This window comes from Neopsephotus bourkii, unplaced genomic scaffold, assembly GCF_033783945.1.
Source record: "Neopsephotus bourkii isolate Nb327-2 ecotype Australia unplaced genomic scaffold, CSIRO-AGI_Nbou_v1 NB_1792, whole genome shotgun sequence".
Classification (NCBI taxonomy): Eukaryota; Metazoa; Chordata; class Aves; order Psittaciformes; family Psittacidae; genus Neopsephotus; species Neopsephotus bourkii.
Window position 1 is genome coordinate 9,406,118 of NW_026902266.1, and position 17,689 is coordinate 9,423,806.

At 35.6% G+C, this 17,689-nt stretch overlaps 1 protein-coding gene and 1 long non-coding RNA gene across 19 annotated transcripts in view; one reads left to right on the forward strand and one right to left on the reverse strand.

The window, feature by feature from the left end:
- SOX6 (SRY-box transcription factor 6) overlaps positions 1-17,689 on the forward strand; it is a 378,453-nt gene that overhangs the window by 343,109 nt on the left and 17,655 nt on the right. For all 18 annotated transcript variants that reach the window (XM_061380138.1, XM_061380135.1, XM_061380140.1 and 15 more), the window contains one exon: positions 3,061-3,169. In XM_061380138.1, coding sequence (XP_061236122.1) covers positions 3,061-3,169 — 109 coding nt within the window. The remainder of the gene's footprint in view (positions 1-3,060; positions 3,170-17,689) is intronic.
- LOC133226503 (uncharacterized) overlaps positions 1-17,689 on the reverse strand; it is a 474,252-nt gene that overhangs the window by 218,622 nt on the left and 237,941 nt on the right. The gene's annotated exons all lie outside the window — the stretch shown is intronic.

The window sequence follows — 17,689 nt, forward strand, 5'->3', positions numbered from 1 at the left end:
ATTTAAATGGGAAAACTTAATGTGAATATACAGTATAAGCTCTGTAGCCAGCGCACACACACACACACACACACAAAAGTTCAAAATAGAAGTCTAAAATGTTCTTTCACTATTAAAAAAAAAAAAGAAAATACCTGAAGTTTATTACAAATTCACTGAAATTTTCTGATAATGTAGATTAGTAATATACCCAGCAGTCAATGTACATGTGTGCAAATATAATACATGTGTAGGGAACATAGTTGTTATTGCAGACATGTATAACCGTTTACTTTTAATGAAGGTAATTTTTTTTGTTCATATAGAAATTTTATGTAGAGTCAACTTTCCTCTCAGTCCTTGCTCATATTAGGAAAAAGCTATACCTTTAAAGGATTTCTAGTGCAAGTAACTATTCTCTTCAGGATGAATTCAAGATGGGCACAAAGACAAATCCCATAAAGAAAGGACTGGAGCCTATTGGGACATGTTTTCTCTCTAATAATAAATTTCATATGAATTCATTGTATTTCATGGAATTGTAAAGGTATCTACTAGATAAAAACATCATCAGTACTGGGAAATAATTTTATTTTTTACAGTTCTCTGAATTACTCTAAACCCATTGGAAATACTGATTTATTTATTTTTTTAAGATGACTATGAAGATTATTTGCAGTAAAAAAACAAGCAAAGGAATGACTTCAAAAGGCATTTCAAAGACTTAAATACAGCTAGCTTTGTTACTGCTTTTTATGAATTAGAAGGAAGAGATTATTAAATAACACTAAGTACATCATCTTTGACAAGAGCAGGTTTTTTTTATAGTATAAGTGCTATCATTTTACTGTTCTTGAACCTTATAATGTAATTTTCACTTCTTCCATATCAAAATATTGATATTCTTTCAGAAACTTTCTTTTTTTCTTCCACCTTTTTTTTTTTTTTTAACAGAATATGTTTTGGTAAAATCAAAGAGAATGAATGACTACAGATATGTTCCAAATGTGCAGATTGATGTGTAGCAAGGTCTGTTGATTCTTGTAGTAGAAAGGTATTTCTCCTTCTGAAACACACTTAAAAGCTGTTCTTCCAAGAATACTGCAGGTACTGTATTAACATACTTAAGAAAAAGCTTTCAGCACAAATATTTTGGAAGAGACAATATATGTGCCAAAAGCTGTGTTTTTTAGTACTGTTCTTTGTTTTTATCTCTACTGCAAATCAGCCCTTTGTGATGGAATGCAGAATTCTTGACAAACTTACTTTTTATTCTGTCTAGCAGTATAACAGATCCCATCCTGATGATTCAGGTGTATTGTTGCATTGCACATCTTTCAGTAAAATATTGTGTCTGTAGTATTGCAGTGCCTTTCTGCAGTCATGTTACATCTGTAACTCTTTCTTTTCTTGTGAGTTCCTTTGTTATGTAAGCTCTGCCACCAATCACAGATTTTATAGAAGAAAATAAGAAGTTAATCAAATATAAAATGCAGAGTTATTTTGTTCAACAACTGAAAAGTTCTGAGGAATTTTTAGAAATGCAATTAGTAACTGAAATGCCTCAGCTGCATGTTGTGGCAAATCCAGTGTCAGATTTTCTAGTCTTCCTCTGCAAATTAAACAAAGAATGATTAAAAAAAATAAATCTATGGCTGATGGAATCAAAAGGTTGAGGAATTGAAATAATTCCTCAGTTGTTGGCCTGGTAGTGTTTTATTACTGAAAGATAATGATAATAGGGCAGTAACCACATTGGAAAGAAGTAGTATTTGGAGGTGGAACAAAGGTGGAGTCAAAGCCATCAAGTATGGGGGCTTTTATTCCTTAGGAATATTTCCAAGTTTCTAGCCATCTTGCAGGAAAGAAACTCCTAGTGTTTTCTTCTTAGGTCTAGTATGCACAGCACAAAACTAGGTCATTGAACAATAGACTGAACAGCAGTCAGCACTCTACTTCTGCATAATGCATTAAGTATAACATGGAGAAACTGTTCGTAGAGCTGAAAGCTGGTATTTCATGTCTGCAAATTCAAGCTGACATGACATTTAATATTGTTTCATAGTAACGAACAACAAGGTTTCATTCTTTCACAAGTATAACAGAATGCCAAGTTTAGTCGGAAGAGGTAACAACAAGGCAAGAGGGAAAACATGCTATGTTCCTTCAAATGAGAACACTAAATTAATGATAACCATTGAACACTTTGCTACTGATACACAGTACTGCAGAGACTACTATTGTGAGACAATATTATAGTGGCATTTATAGTTCCCTTGTCTAACAGTTGGCTGAGGAACTGGGCTAACACATAAAATACCTTTCAGTTTTCACCTTCTAGTTCCAGGTTTCTTACTGAGGTCTCCAGTTCTCAAAAGCTTTCTGTTTTAATAGGACTGTACATTCTGCCACCTCTCCCCCCTTTTTTTTCTTTCTGTTTTTTTTTTTTTTTTATTTTTTTAATCTCCTCAGGTTCTCTTTCCACTGAGGTACAATTTAAATTCCTAGACAAAATAGTAATATCAGTTCTGTCATCTATTATTCCTTCTTTCAAACACTTGTCTTTGAAAATCTCTAGGATAAAATTCAGACTTGTGTTTTCTCAGAGGTATGAATACAAACTTGAATCTCATATCAGGAGAAAAGTGCTTTTTCCAGTAAATTAGCAGTATATTTTAATACAAACTTCTTTCAACTTCTGAATTTTCATGTCTCCAAATGTTGATTGTCTTTTCCAGTTTAACTTAGAAAACAAGTGGAAAGGCAAAGTGAGCAGCGTCGATCAGCACTGTTGGCTGCCAAGAGTGTTTTGTATTTGCATGTACAATTGCTTATGCATTATGGCAATGCAGATCAAAATAATCTCAAAGTTTCTGTATATGTTTCACATTTAAAACTGATTTTCATAAATGCAAACATTCAGAATCTGTAAAATTTTTCCCTGAGTTGAAATTCTAATTATATGCATTCATTATTTGTTCAGATTTTAAAAATAAGGCATGTATCAGTGAATACACATATGCACAGGCATGGAATAATTATCCTATATGAAGCATTAAGACTACTTCTGTTCTTTTCCAGGAAAGAACAAGATTTGAAAATTTAGGTCCACAGATAACAGGGAAACCAAATGAAGATGGAAAACTGGGCGCTGGTGTCATCGATCTTACAAGGCCAGAAGATGCAGAAGGTGAGTTACAATTTCACCTGTGGGTTTTTGAACACTGCATCACAGAATGGTGTGGCTGATAGGCTGCCAGTGTCAAAAGTCCTGTCTAGGGTAACACTTCAATGATTTATGTGTGTTTTTGTGAGACTGTAAGAAGTCCACAGTAAAGGGCAGATACATGGGGCCTACAAGGATCCTGCGGAGGGACTCTTCATTAGGGACTGTATTGATAGGACAAGCGGTAATGGGTTCAAACTTAAACAGGGGAAGTTTAGGTTAGATATAAGGAAGATGTTCTTTACTGTGAGGGTGGTGAGGCACTGGAATGGGTTGTCCATGGAAGCTGTGAATGCTCCATCCCTGGCGGTGTTCAAGGCCAGGTTGGATGGAGTCTTGGCTGACATGGTTTAGTGTGAGGTGTCCCTGCCTATGGCAGAGGGGGATTGGAAATAGATGATCTTAAGATCCTTTCCAACCCTAACTATTCTATGATTCTATGAAAAGGACTGTATAGTCTCCAAAGTGCTTCTGCAACACAAGTATTTTTTTTCCCCCAGCAGATATTATTTAAGTGATTATACTATTAATGAAAGTGTAGGAAACACAGAGAAAATTCTCTCAGTAAAGCAATATATACATATCTATTTTGTCACCAGTTTTTAGGGCTTTAACAGTTTTGAAGGAAGTTAGACCTCTTTAAGAAGTCTGCCCGTCAATGCACTCACAAACTATTCAAGACATAGCAAGCACAATTTTATTGACAGGCAGCTGTCAAATGATAATGGAAAAATATTTCACATTTTCTATATGAAAACGTCTTTTTCATTATATAAGCCTTCAGTGAACTTTCAGTCATTTTAGTGAGATATCTATGTATCAGGCATACAGTTTCAAGCCAAAGGTGAAAATTGATGTTTATCAAGACTGAGTTTAGTCTCTAGCAAGGTTACCATGCACGGTCTGGAAGTGAGTGCCACTGATACCCTCTCTACCCTATTATTCATTAAAAGTGAACATGAAAATAAATAGGAACCCTACCAGTTAGTGTAATAAGATTAATATACTATTTAGATAGAATATTATGCAACATTTTGCCCCCTCAATTTACTTCTATTTGAGAATCATCTGGTCTTTTTAAACCTTACAGGTTCTAGTTATGCCACTGTTCTTCAGAAAAGGTTAAAACATCTCTAAATTTTTCCTTTAATATCCAAACATCTGACAGCTTCAAAATTTGCTTTTTTCCCCTTGAATCAATAGAATAGGACCAATAAACTTGTGATTGTTGACAAACAGGATTATTTTCAAATTATTCTTGAAATACCAACAGAATTTTTCTGATTAAAAGGCATTATTATTTTCTGTATAGAGAAATATGAGCACATTTTCTGTTCTCTCCGTGACCCAGAACTAAATAGTCCAGGTAATGTCTCACAAATCGTCCCTTCATTTTGAAGTCTGACAACAGCAGTACATGTAAATGTTATATTTTCTTTACTGTAGAGATAGTACATGATATGCTTGTGATAAAACATCTTAGAGCCCTGATTCTCCTTGCTTGCCAACCACATACATATATTATCTTTAATCAGTCTCTAGGCAAACAAAAAAGATGAATTTAAAAGTAATTTGGGCAAGGACTTGTATACAGTGGAGAAGCTTCAAGTTCAGATCCAAAATCCAATACAGATCCTGTATTGACTCATCCATACAGAATAGTTAACTCTCAAATTCAATACAGCAAACTATTTCTACTTATTGGCTTAATATCATAATTAGCTTGTGACATAGAACTGACAGAAGCACAGGCTGACATGGTTTTTTGCCCTTTTTTTAAATTATTTTGATACAGTCAAAATTTCAGGTCTTCATAACAGTAAGATGATGACTGAAGATCATCAGCCATTTGTTACAAATAATACTCAGAAGGAAGCTAGCACCTTAATAAGTCATTTCTGACTTTCCATATCTATTTTTTTCAATAGTCCTTTATAAAACCAATAATTTTCAGATTCCCCTATTGTATGTGATTGGGCACTCCAGTATTGTCTTAAACAGAAAAACAATGAACCTAATGTAGGTAAAAAAATAACTTTCAGACAGGTGTTTTGCAATGACTTTTTTTTTTTTCCTAGAAAAAAGGACTTGGGAGACACATGGACTTTCCAAATTACTTGTTGACTAATCAGTTATTTATAAACTACTTTGTAAAGGAATTTCCATCCTGTGCCAACTTCTCATATTTCAGTGTGTTGAAGGATATTTGTTTCCCCAGTTGGGATGAAAAGTTGCAATAGAATACTTACATATACACAGTTACTGATTCATTTGACATCAAGTCCCTGATGAATTTCTTAGTTTAGTTCATTTCCTTCAATTCATCCTTTCTCTTTCTAGTGTTCTTAATTTAATATCTTGATACACTTTGTAATACTGACATTCCCCATGTTACTGGATAGTGCAGAAAGAAGCTTTGACATATGTAACCCAAGCTACAGTGATGTGTGCCATTTTAAGGACAGTGCACATGTCTTTCTAGAGCTAGTAAGGGCAGTTTGAGGTATGGTGTGTTGCCACATGGAAATCTGAGTTCATGAATGGATTCAGATTTCCAGACTTTGTTTAGCAGCCAAGAGATGTCTTTGGAAAAGAGGTGCTGGATGAATACCTCTGCTGATCTGGAAAAAAAAAAAAAAAAAGTTGGTGGGAGTTCAAAACCGATCTGCTTATCTGTCCTTCTAGTTGTAGACAAGGTGAATTTAGATATTGGCTAGATAAAAAGCAAAAAAGACATTCAGAGTATCACTCAAGTTTTGCCCCTTATCTTTGGCAAGCTTTCTAAGAGATAACATTTCTATCATGGCATTATTTAGAGTGGAAGTCCAGTGAAAACAGTGCTGCTGAAATATCAGCACTTAAACCGTGTGCTACAGACTCAGTTAATCTTCAAAACTATTAATGCTTTTAACTGTCATGAAACTATTGCAGATCTTTCTAGGTTTGCCATGTCACAATTTTTTTTTTTTATAGGTGTTGCTATTATTTATTTTGTGCTTCCATACATGTCTCTTTCAGCGCTGGCTTATTAAGAAACTTGTCAACTTATTCTGTAGAAACATACAATCATTTAGGTTGGAAAAGACCCTTAAGATCATCAAGTCCAACCATTAACCTAACACTATCAAGTCCACCCTAAAGCCTAAGTTCCACATCTACACTTCTTTTAAACACCTCAAGGGATGGTGACTCAAACACTTTTCTGGGCAGCCTGTTCCAGTGCTCAATAACCCTTTCAGTGAAGAATTTTTCCTAATATCCAATCTATACCTCTCCTGGAGCAACTTGAAGGCCATTTCCTTTTGTGCTTTCACTTGTACTTGGTAGAAGAGACTGACCCCCACCTTACTACAACCTTCTTTCAGGTATTTGTAGAGCATGATAAGGCCTCCTGAGCCTCCTTTTCTCCAGGATATACAACCCTTGTTCCTTCAGCCACTCCCCATAGGATGAATTCTCTAAACCCTTCACCAGCTTTGTTGCTCTTCTGTGTCCTCCTCTTAGAGAGCCTTGCTGCATTTAGAGTGTTGCCAAGGTCACAATCTCAACTGAATGTCAAAGGTTCCTAATAGGCCATAGTCATATTCTTCAAAGACCTGGTGTGTTTCACACCTTCCTGTTTTGTCATTGTTACTTTTTTTTCTTTTTTCATTTTTATTTTATAGTCCATTTGAGTGCAGGTTGCTATAGACATCTTTAAACATTATTTATGTGTTTTGTTGTGTGCTTTTACACAAATAACATAGTCATGTAGAAAATAAAGATTACTGAAGGACTCCAAATTTAGACTTGCTGCTGGCCATAAACTGGGAGGAAGTGCAGTTTGGGCTGCATCCTGATCTCCCAGCTGATCTACATCAAGGGTGCTATGGAAGTGCAGTTCCACTCCCTGCCTACCTGCACACCTGCATTCCCACAGGAAACTAAAGTGTGCAGAGACATAATACACGTCTGTTATCCCAAGAGGCAGCCGAGATAGACCAGATCTGCAAAGTGCTCCTCATTCCTATAGTTTTGACATGTCCTTTAAGGTTCAAATAATTCATTATAAGAAATATCAGTACATTTGTGTGTTTTATAGAATGTCTTTGTAATAGTAGCTAGCAATGATTTCTCTCTACTCCCTATATTTTTTCTATAACATATGGCAGTGATCTGAGTTTGACAGGATCAGAGTAATGTTTTTCTTTCATTTTTGGAGCACCTGTGGTGCTGGCTCATTGATCAGAAGCTGAAACTACTTTTGGTTGTTTTTTTTTAATTATGAATTATAAGACAAGTCTTGAAATTCTTTAAATTTAGCTCTGTGCAATTATAAGACAAATATGAAAGGAAACTGAAGAATGACTTTTTAAAACTTAAGTTGTCCCTGCTCAGTGTGTGAAACTTTTTTTAAGATTAGGGGTACCTAGGTGTACTTTCATAGATGACCTATCGTACAAAGTTATATTCAAAGCTTGTGTTACTCATAATGACCTAACTCATCTGAATGGAGGCCTGAAAATTGTCAACAAGAGGTTTAGATTAAATATGACATAAACTGACATCTCTATTACTTTCTCTAGCCACCAACAGGACTAGGCTAGCAATATTAAAAATCATGGTCAGACTGTATTCTAAAACATCACCACTGATTGGTACACCACTGATGAATAATCCACAGCTTAGACTTATATCATTACCTGGAAATCTAAGTTGTCGTGTTAAAATATATGATACATTTGTAGCTAGCAAAATTCAAAAACATGATTTGGGAGCCTCATAAAAGTTTTGTGACTGGTATGCAAAATTATAAACAACAGCCAATTATAGAAATAAACAATGATTTATTTTTTTTTTCTCCAAACCTCATAATTTTAAAAGAAACATCATTCTTTTTGTAGACAGCTTCATAATACTGAACATTTGAGATTTTCAGTACTGAAATACAGCTAACTGGCATGGACACACCAAAACAGCTTTGAATCTAGCTATAGCTAAAACCCTTCTTTCAACATGACTGACCAGAGTGTGTAGAATAGACATAAGTGAGACCTGTTTAAATGCCAAGTGGGGAAACTTAAAGTATTTAGGTCACAGTTATCTGAGAATATTAGATGATATGAATATGGTTTTTTGGTTCAATTTCTAAAAATTATATTCTTTTCACAAATGCTAAGTTTTGGTGATAGTGCTTCTTCTGAATCATATAATGTGCTCTATGTTTATGAATCTTGTGCTTATATAATATGCCCTGTGTTTATGGATCCTTCTGGTTTTGTGGTTGTGGTCAAATGCTTTAGAAATCTGTAGGAAGTGTGTTAAGATTTTGTTCCATAGTTGACAGAAATCTGCAGACTAGACCTGACATTCCTGTTGATAATTACTGATTTTACCTTAGCTCAGGTTGCACTGTGGTTTCCTTCAGCGGTCTCAGTCAGGGATTTAAATTCCATCATGACCTGATCTTCATTCCTGCCAAAGAACTGGATCTGCTAAAATACAGTTTTCTTGATTGGATCCTGGGCTCAGGGCAAAAATATCTGAATGTTATTGTTTTGCCACTACCTCTCTGTGTGATTTTGTAAAAGAGAAATAACTTCTCTGTGTCCTATTTTCCCAAGTGAAAAATCAGATTCATTATAAAGCAAAATATTATTTTAATGAAAATGGAAATACCATATTAATGCTGAACATTTAGTTCCATGCTCATTCATGTTAATTTATTAGAATCAGGGGCCAATTAGAATTTGGCCTTACAGTTTACCATTTGGGCAACATGCACTTTGCTTCTGAGCCCTGTTTTGATGTTTTCATTTGTTCCGTTTCTCATTTGCTAGTTTTCTTGATTCTGTAAACTTTGTGTTTAGCACTTGCTGATCCTTCCTTTGATACTCATCTACCAGTGTATGTTAAGTATGAATCATAGTTCTAAGGATAGGTACTTCCCTGCTAGTTAAGATAAAAACAATTTTAAATAATGTGGTGGGATCTGTTTAACTTCTTTCTCTGTATCTATGTGTTTATTTATCCTTGCATTAGACTATTGCTTTTCAAACTCTCCCAAAGGATAACCTTTGCTATGAAACCTAAATGTCAAGTCAGTCATTAAGAGGTATCTTGAATTCCTCAGCACTGGATTGGTACCAGGCCATATTCTTAAATTCATTGACTTACGTGTCTGTGTCCTCCTTAATGCCCATGTCTTCGCTTTCACTGCCTGCCTAAGTCTCTAATTTTTAAGTTCCTTGGTTAAAGATTGTGTTTTTCTATATACCATGTCACTGTTGGAGATTATATGGTTTTAAGTCTTATTTGTTTGATCATAGTATATTTGACCATGATCCAGGTAAGCTGAATACAAGCCAGTCAGGAACTGCGAGGTGCATAATGATTGGTAATAGGCTGGTTCCAGTAATAAGCCCCAGTTTAATCTTATAAATTCCATTTCAGTATACATAGTTTTTGGTCTGAATGACAGAATGGTTTGGGTTGGAAGGGACCTTAAGATCACCTATTTCCAACCCCCCCTGCCTGATTTTGGACCTGAGGAGCACAGGAGGAGCACAAGCTCACCTTTGCTTTTAAAATAACATATTTCTATTCAGTAGTAAGCTTAAGAACCCAGTTCTGGAGCATTTCAGATGGTGGATTGCTGACCAACATACAAGGTCAGTGAGTTGCTCAATATTTGCAGCAGTTAACATCAGTGTGTCTTTCCATATGTCCATAAAGTTAGCACTTGTCATTCTTATTTGACTTGAGCTAGCCAAATTGTAAGGCATGTTGTAGTACAACATACCTAAGGGTGAGGAGAAATTGCCACCTTGTCCAGGTCCAAATTTCTGTCTGTCAGAGTTCATTTTCTTCCTCCCTGGTGACAGAGCAGACATCATGACTAATGCCTGGGTTTTGCAAATCTATGAAGTAAAAAACAGATCAATTCTTTATTAAAGGAGCACCTCTACTACGTACTCAAAGCCTCAACATTCTCATATATCCCTGGTAGTATGTTCCTTATATGAAAGGGTGACACAGTCCCTTCTTAACTCCGAAAAAGGTTGACTTTGAGCAGCTGAGGAAAGAGGTGAAAGAGAACCATATATTTGCAGGCAGATCCATCTTGGCAGGCTGCCAACACAATCCAAACCTGTGAGGTAACTTGCTTAACACCCTCCTATGCAGAGGTGTGAACAGTAGGTAGTACATGCCTGACAAAGTACTGCCCACTTTTGTGACAGTGCTTCATAAATACCGGAGGAAAGAATGCCTCTCCAAGCCAGTATTTGTCGCACGTAAATATTTGTAATAGTTGCTATGGCAGTTGAGAGGGGAAAGATGAAAATCAGAAAACAGTGAAAGCTGCCTGAAAACAAAGAAGCATTTCCAGAAAGAATGCAGTAAGCTCAAGTACTGGAATTTTTATTCCTCTGAAATCTTGTTGTAAGAATTTGACTTAAAAGAATCCCAGAAGTTTATCTTCATATTTTAAAAATAAAATATCTTAGTCTCTTTGTTAATTAGACCAGATGCTAAAAGGTGGCCTTCATTAATTGTGGTTGCCATTTTTAACACCCGTGAATCTATTTGACTGTGCCTGATACTTGAGTGATACATTTCATTTTTTCAGAATAACTCATAACAGATCAGGAATCTGGGATAAAACATTTCAATTGTGTTGGATCAGACTCAGTGCCTCAGCCCCGGAGTTACTCAATGCCTGCAAATGGGACAGGAATAAGGTGTTCTGTCTTATAAGAACCATCCTGTCACTTTTCTGATAACAGCCACTTCACGAATCTTACTGTTGTCAGCATTCCCATACCATTTTGCAGGGGGATCTCCCACTTTGAATACTGAAAAATATGAGCTGGAGGTATGTGGACTGATGTTCCCGTGGCACTGAAACTTTGTTCCCTCAAGACACTAATATTTAACACATAGTATGCTTCTCACTTTCAGAATAATGAGTCTGGATTTCCTCCACAAGTGTTACCTTTTGATTTTCAATTGTCTTAGGTATTTTTTTCCTAAGGCTGAATATGAGGCTTTCTTAGCCACTGTTTTCATGCTACAGTAATTGATTCCTATAGAATCATTCCTTTAGTAAAAAAAAAAAAAAATCCTAGTGGGAATTTCTGATATTGTACAACCAACCACTGTTAACAATGCCCAGAGTTTTACACAGGGGCAACTATTGCACAGTTATGGTTAACTGCTTGTCACTATTTCCATTATATAGTAAAAAATTATTTTCAGGAATTTAGAACATTGCTGTAAAAAGTAACCGTGGGCTGCAGTTTTACGTAGAAAATCTTTGCCCATGAGAAAATTATTGTCACAAATGCTGAAAGCATCAGTCAGTTTGCATAGCTATTTTTAAGTGGAGTGAGTGAAAAATCAAATATAGTAGTTTAAAACATATTTTCACACCCATGTACAGCCAGCACAGGTGTAAAATACCCCATGGTCCTGATTTCTAGCTCTGCACATCTTTGTATAGCTCCAGTATCGCAAAAGAAGCTTCGGAACCTTGGAGCTTCCTAAAGTAGCATAAAATTTCCAAGCACAATTGAATTTTCAGCTGTCAGAGAAAGCCACCATTATATCATACTGCATGGCGGAGGGTGAAATCTTGCCCTTCTTTCTTACCTCCTTGAGCATGCAGAGTGGGGCAGAAATATGAACACATTAACAAAAGAACATTATATATTCTAGCTAAGCCTGAGCAATTGATACAGATGCAGAGAAATCCTCTTCTTTGTACAACTGTATGTTCTTCTAAGTCTATACGGCACACCATTTTCTCCTTCAGGAACCTCAGTATCTCAGCAACAGAAAAAAATGATTAAAAGCATCTGCCTTTCTTCCACACAAATATGTTAAGTATCTAAGCAAGTTTAATCCAGAATTTAGTAACAAGAGGAAAATATTTTCTTAATTTGTACTTCAATTTAATTTTACAAAATCGGTGGTTCAAAATGTGTGTGGGGTGGGCCTTACAGTATCTTCACAGTTTCTGCAAATATTAAATGATGCTATTTTCAATTTGGCAGGGATATTTTCACAGGAAGTGCAGTATTTAAAAAAAAAGTAATTTGTAAATTTTCACATAAGCCCCTATTTCATGGCAAATGCCCCATTTTTTATCCATCCAGGCAAATGTGGCAAAATATTTGGACACACCATTTACACCATGTAAAAACAACTTCCTGGCTTCATTTACAAGTCCCAAATGCACAACTGCAGCATATTTGAAAAATTAGCCTTAAGAGTTTTTCTTATCATTCATTATTACATATTACTTATTGCTATCATGCTGCTTTCGCTTCTCTCCGTTCATGATATATTCTTTACTAATTATGTTATTATTATAATATCAGCACCACATGGTAAAGGCAAGAAGAAATAGCATCCATTTAATTACTGATATGACAAGTGAGAATAGCAAATACTGGACTGATACAAAGAATGACAGTTGCATGTGCTAGGAGGTGACAAATTCAATAGCAGATTGAATGCAGGAAATGGGCTGCTTAAGCAGTGATTCCAACACACATTGAAACCTTTTGCAAAGTATTCTGCATTTCATTAGTATCACATAATTTGAGGGAGGTGGTTTTGTAAACTCTCTCCCATTGTTAAACATAGTTCCCTTTTATAAACCACACTGTGCTTAAGCTTTCAAATTCATTGTTTTGATACATAGGAGCAAGAAAAGTTGTTCATTAACAGTGTTCAGCCACACCTTGAAAAATTCATCCATCAAATATGAAGTCAGGCTGCCTTTTTTCTCTGTGGTGAATTCTTGTCTGCAATTTCTTTGTCCTAAAATGCTGAAATGAAACAAAACATTGACTGGAATATGAATGGATCAGGGATCATGGCCCTTGTTCAGGCAGTAGGGTTTTTTTTCTTTTTTTTTTTTTAACAACTGTTAGAGATTGCCATCAGTGATGAGAATTAATCCCTGTGGTTTAAATCGGTATCATGCTTTCTGGATTTTCTAGGTGCCACTGTCATGGTAAGGGAAATTTGAGATTATGTGAGTAACAGCTCTACATATTTATGTTAAATTGATTAATTCATTCCTCTTTTTATTATTTTGACTTTGAATGTAATTAATTTAGTAACAATAATTGGTTAGCTGTTAAAACAACAGTTTTTTGGGGAGGGGGGAACAAGCAACAACAAATAAAAGAAAAACAAACAAACAAAAAACCTCAAAAAATTTCAGTATTGACAGATTTTGTTAGATACCTAGCAATAATTATTACTAATACTTCTCCTGAGACGGGCTGTTTTGTCCATGGGTTTCCTTTCTATAGGCCTCTACTTTCTTCATTTAAGTATGAAATGAAATATCGAAAGGAAACAACAATAGTTTTGTGGGTATATTAATGGCAGTTACACCTGATGACTAGCAATCCTTTATTTTTTGTGTCATTAATTAGGCCTATAACTTCCAACTTAAATATTTTTCACATTTTTTCTATCAATAGTGTCTATGACAGAATGGGGTTGTTAGCATTTAATTAAAAGTGGCACATGACTGAAAAATCTCATGACACTTACATACGTCCCCAAATTTATAGTAGAGGCTGTTTCGTCATCCCACTTTCCATCTGGATGTTTCATAGATCTTCACAGAATAACTTCTTATGCTGTTATGTTACAGCACAAGTGGAACTATGTAGGCCACTGAGGGCTTAAGTCAGGCCTTAAGAACTAATTAATTCAGGTAATATTTCATGTAATTTAAGAGATGATTGTATTGTTTTATCTCTATTCCATGACAGATTTACATGAGGCATGTAAATTTGCCAAAAAATATGGCCAAGAAATCTAAACTGTTTGTGTAAACCATCAAGAAAGTGGTTGCGTTTAGCAGTTTTAATTAATTTAAATAATGTAGACTTGGGCATGGCTGGCTGTGGAGCATGGATGTGCTAATACCTTATTTGGAAAAATTGTTTCAGCATTTAATATGACCCAACTAACAATTAATCTTTAAACACTGGTGAATGAACAGCTACCACTGAGAATAGATGTCTTGGTTTCACACAGAGAAAATATTTCACTATTAATTTTAGCTCTGGACTTTCAAATGGGGAAAGACATACATGCAGGTTGTGAGGATGGCTGTGAAAACTGGCACTGTGCTTTGAGATTAAGAATTTTGCTTGCATACATAAAACAAATGTACTGAAAAAAAAAGTAAACCCACTGCCACCAAAACTGAAAAGGAGGCACTTTGGAAAATATATGCTGATATATAACTGGCTAGAATTTCCTTCATTTTGCAAAGCCACAAGCCACATGCGTCAGCTCACCGCAAAGTCATTAGGTCTTTTTAAACTCAGATGAAAAACATTAACAAATACCACAAAAGGCTTTAGTATGGCCCCTTTGTTCATTCACATATGGCAGTTTATAACTCCTGCACCACTTGGGTCGTGTGTTTGTTTAAGCTGCCTCCATCAGGCCAGCCCTGAAAGAACAAAAGACATCTTGAGCGATCCTAAGCAGGAAATGGGCTAATCTAAACATGGCTTGTGACACTATAAGTAGAATAGAAAGGGGAGGGATTGATTAGTCATTAATGTCCAATTGACTCCATATGGATGTTGCAATAATAAGGCCTTTTTCAGTGCAGTAGCGGAGTTATTGAATTGGAGCTTTATGTTTCCTCAGAGCTGACCTTAGGGAGTTCCCTTTTGGTTCTTCTTGTTGATGTGTTAAAGAGAATGGAGTCTCTTAACAGGAGAAATATAAACCTTATCATAACTGAGTGTTGTGTGGATTTAGCTAACTTCTGCTACAGTGTATCCCCACCTCTTGGTATTTATCCAGCACATTTCACCTTGCAGGTGAAATATTTTAAGGCTCATTTAAATATTCCAGTATTTAATGAATCACTCATGTCTTTCTCTGTTTCTTCCCCCTCTTTTCATTCATTGACATGCAGGCTATAAGAAATGTTTTGCCCTCAAATTCCAGCTGAATAATATTTATTTAGCATTTGGAATTAAAGCAGCTTGACAAACGCTTCCCTGCAGAACATTTATGCCACTGTGTGACTACAGGCATCCACATCCTGAAACTAGTCATGTTTCCAAGTAATGACAAGCCATGCCCATAGTGGCAACAGTTCATGAGATACCAATTTATCTTGCCTCTCTTGCTGATAATAAAGAATGAGAATGTCTTCTGAATGTGGACAGGGATGAAGAAGTAAGAGGCAAGCAAGGGTCAAAACAGATAAATGTTATATTAACACTACCGCAAGTCACTTAGATTACAGTGAATTACTCTTTTTTCTACAAAATTGAATTTAATAAATGAAAATAATATTTAAATTATTGTTCTTGTATTTTAAACTTTCCAGATGTTCTTTTGTCATTCTTTCCAGTTTCTATTTGATTTGAAATATTGCTGTATCTGTCATAAAAGCTGCATTCGTCTGTCCACAACCTAGGAGCAGGATGGGGGACTGCCAAACCGGTTTTTCATGCTCCCTGTTTTCATGGCATTTCCATGTTTATAAGTAACCCATCTCTAGTATGAAAAGAATGACTTCTGTTTGCATGTTCATTAGATTCTGGTTTCTGCAACACAAGCTGCTAGCTCTGCTACTTGTATTACCACAGACAGGACCAGATATTTTGGAGGTTGCAACCAATCTTCTACAAAGTAGACAAAATTGTCATCTCAGATTAATGAATAACTGATTATAGGAGCTTTACTACTAACCAGTCACTTCTGCACTAGGTACATGGAAAGACTGTCTTTATTTCCATATGTCCTATCTTGGTATATGTCTGTGGAAAATGGTATCCATTTTATTCTCTGGTGTAGCCAGAGATTCATTATCTCGGGAGAGTCAAAGAAAACGTATCGCTTCAAACATGAATCAATGGCCATAGTGTAAAGAATAATTAAAGTATAAAAGAGCAACTGATAAAAATATTTTCGATGTTACTTCTTTTATTTTATTTTCCTCATCTTTTTTCTCACCCCTTTTTTTGCTCCTTTTTATCACGTTATTATTGTTTGCATTCTGTTAACATCTAAAGACCTAGTCTGAGGTTTTGTTGTGGTAGACAATGTATAAAATGGAAGGTAAAACCACATCTCATTAGACAGCATGATTAAACCTAATGTAGCAAAGACTTCAGAGAACATGCTAAGAGATGGTGCCCGTCCTGAAATTCTTGTCATTATATAAAGTAGAACCTCAGATAAAGGCAGGAATAAATAATGTAAAAATTGTTACTGTATGTTTCTTAAGAGTTCATTCATGTATAAATGTGGGGGTTTTTACGTTTCCTGTCGATGATCAGATTCTTTTCTCTACCTAAAGAACAGGGATTCTTCATTCCCCTCACTGTCATTAGAGAACAGTCTCTTTTGGAAAAAAAAAAAGCTGTTTGAAATTACTTTAAGGAAGCTGTAACATTTTCAGATGCATTCTGTGGTGTTCTCTGACCCAGTACTGTCCTTGGAGTCTAGTCTGGAATCCAGCTTTCAGGGAGGAGCTGTCTGCCATATATCCACAAAAAGTGATCATTCTTCACTAATCTGCTTTTAGTTTTAAATCATCAAAGTCATGACAGGTTGAGCAAATGCAAAGTAACTAGGAAGTGAGTCAGTCTACACCCTCAGAAGCTTAAAGCGTCACTTTGAGAACAGCCCCAGCCTTTAGGCTGAAGTATAGACTTTGCCAACTAAGCCATTACGGCAGCCAAACTGTACTGCTTTTGCAATAATCTTAAATTCTGACCAAGCTCTTAATTCTGAAAATCAAAAACTCCTCCTGCAGTTGCAGTATGAACATTAGCTGATAGCGCATCAGTTGTCAGAGACATTTACCAACTTTCTCCTCCCTTCTCACCTTTCATTAGTAATACATTTTTATTTTGTCTAATATTTGAGGTTTATTTTTTATTAGACTTTCCTGAAAATATTTTCATAAAGAAGTAAATCACCTACCTCTTCGCAGTTGTATATATATTTTTTCTTTAAAAATTTCAGGAGACTCTTTCCACCTTTGTCAGTACTATAATTATCACAATAAGAAAAAAATACATACTTTGTAAAACTTGTTGAAACTGTTTCTAGAGCACACAATACTGCCTAAATATCTGATTGACAGGGTGAAGTACCTAAGAACAACCCATTTGAAAGCTTGCTCTTATGTGTTTCAACTTGTGAAAACTCACTAAGCATATGTGCTTTTCGTGTCATTAGTGCCTCATTTCTAAGCTAAAAAGGTACTGAGACTTCCTGACTCCCCACACAGAATCACACACTAACAGCAGTACTTTCTTGTAATGTTTTATATACTGAATATAATTCTGTAGTTCTGAAATAGTTAGAAGAACATGGAGGTTATATTACTTTAGTTATTCGCAGAAATTCGTTTTGCAGATGCTTTTGTGATGGCCTATGGGTCAAGTTGCAAATATTCCCCTAGAGATCAAGCACAAAGAACATCAACTCTCT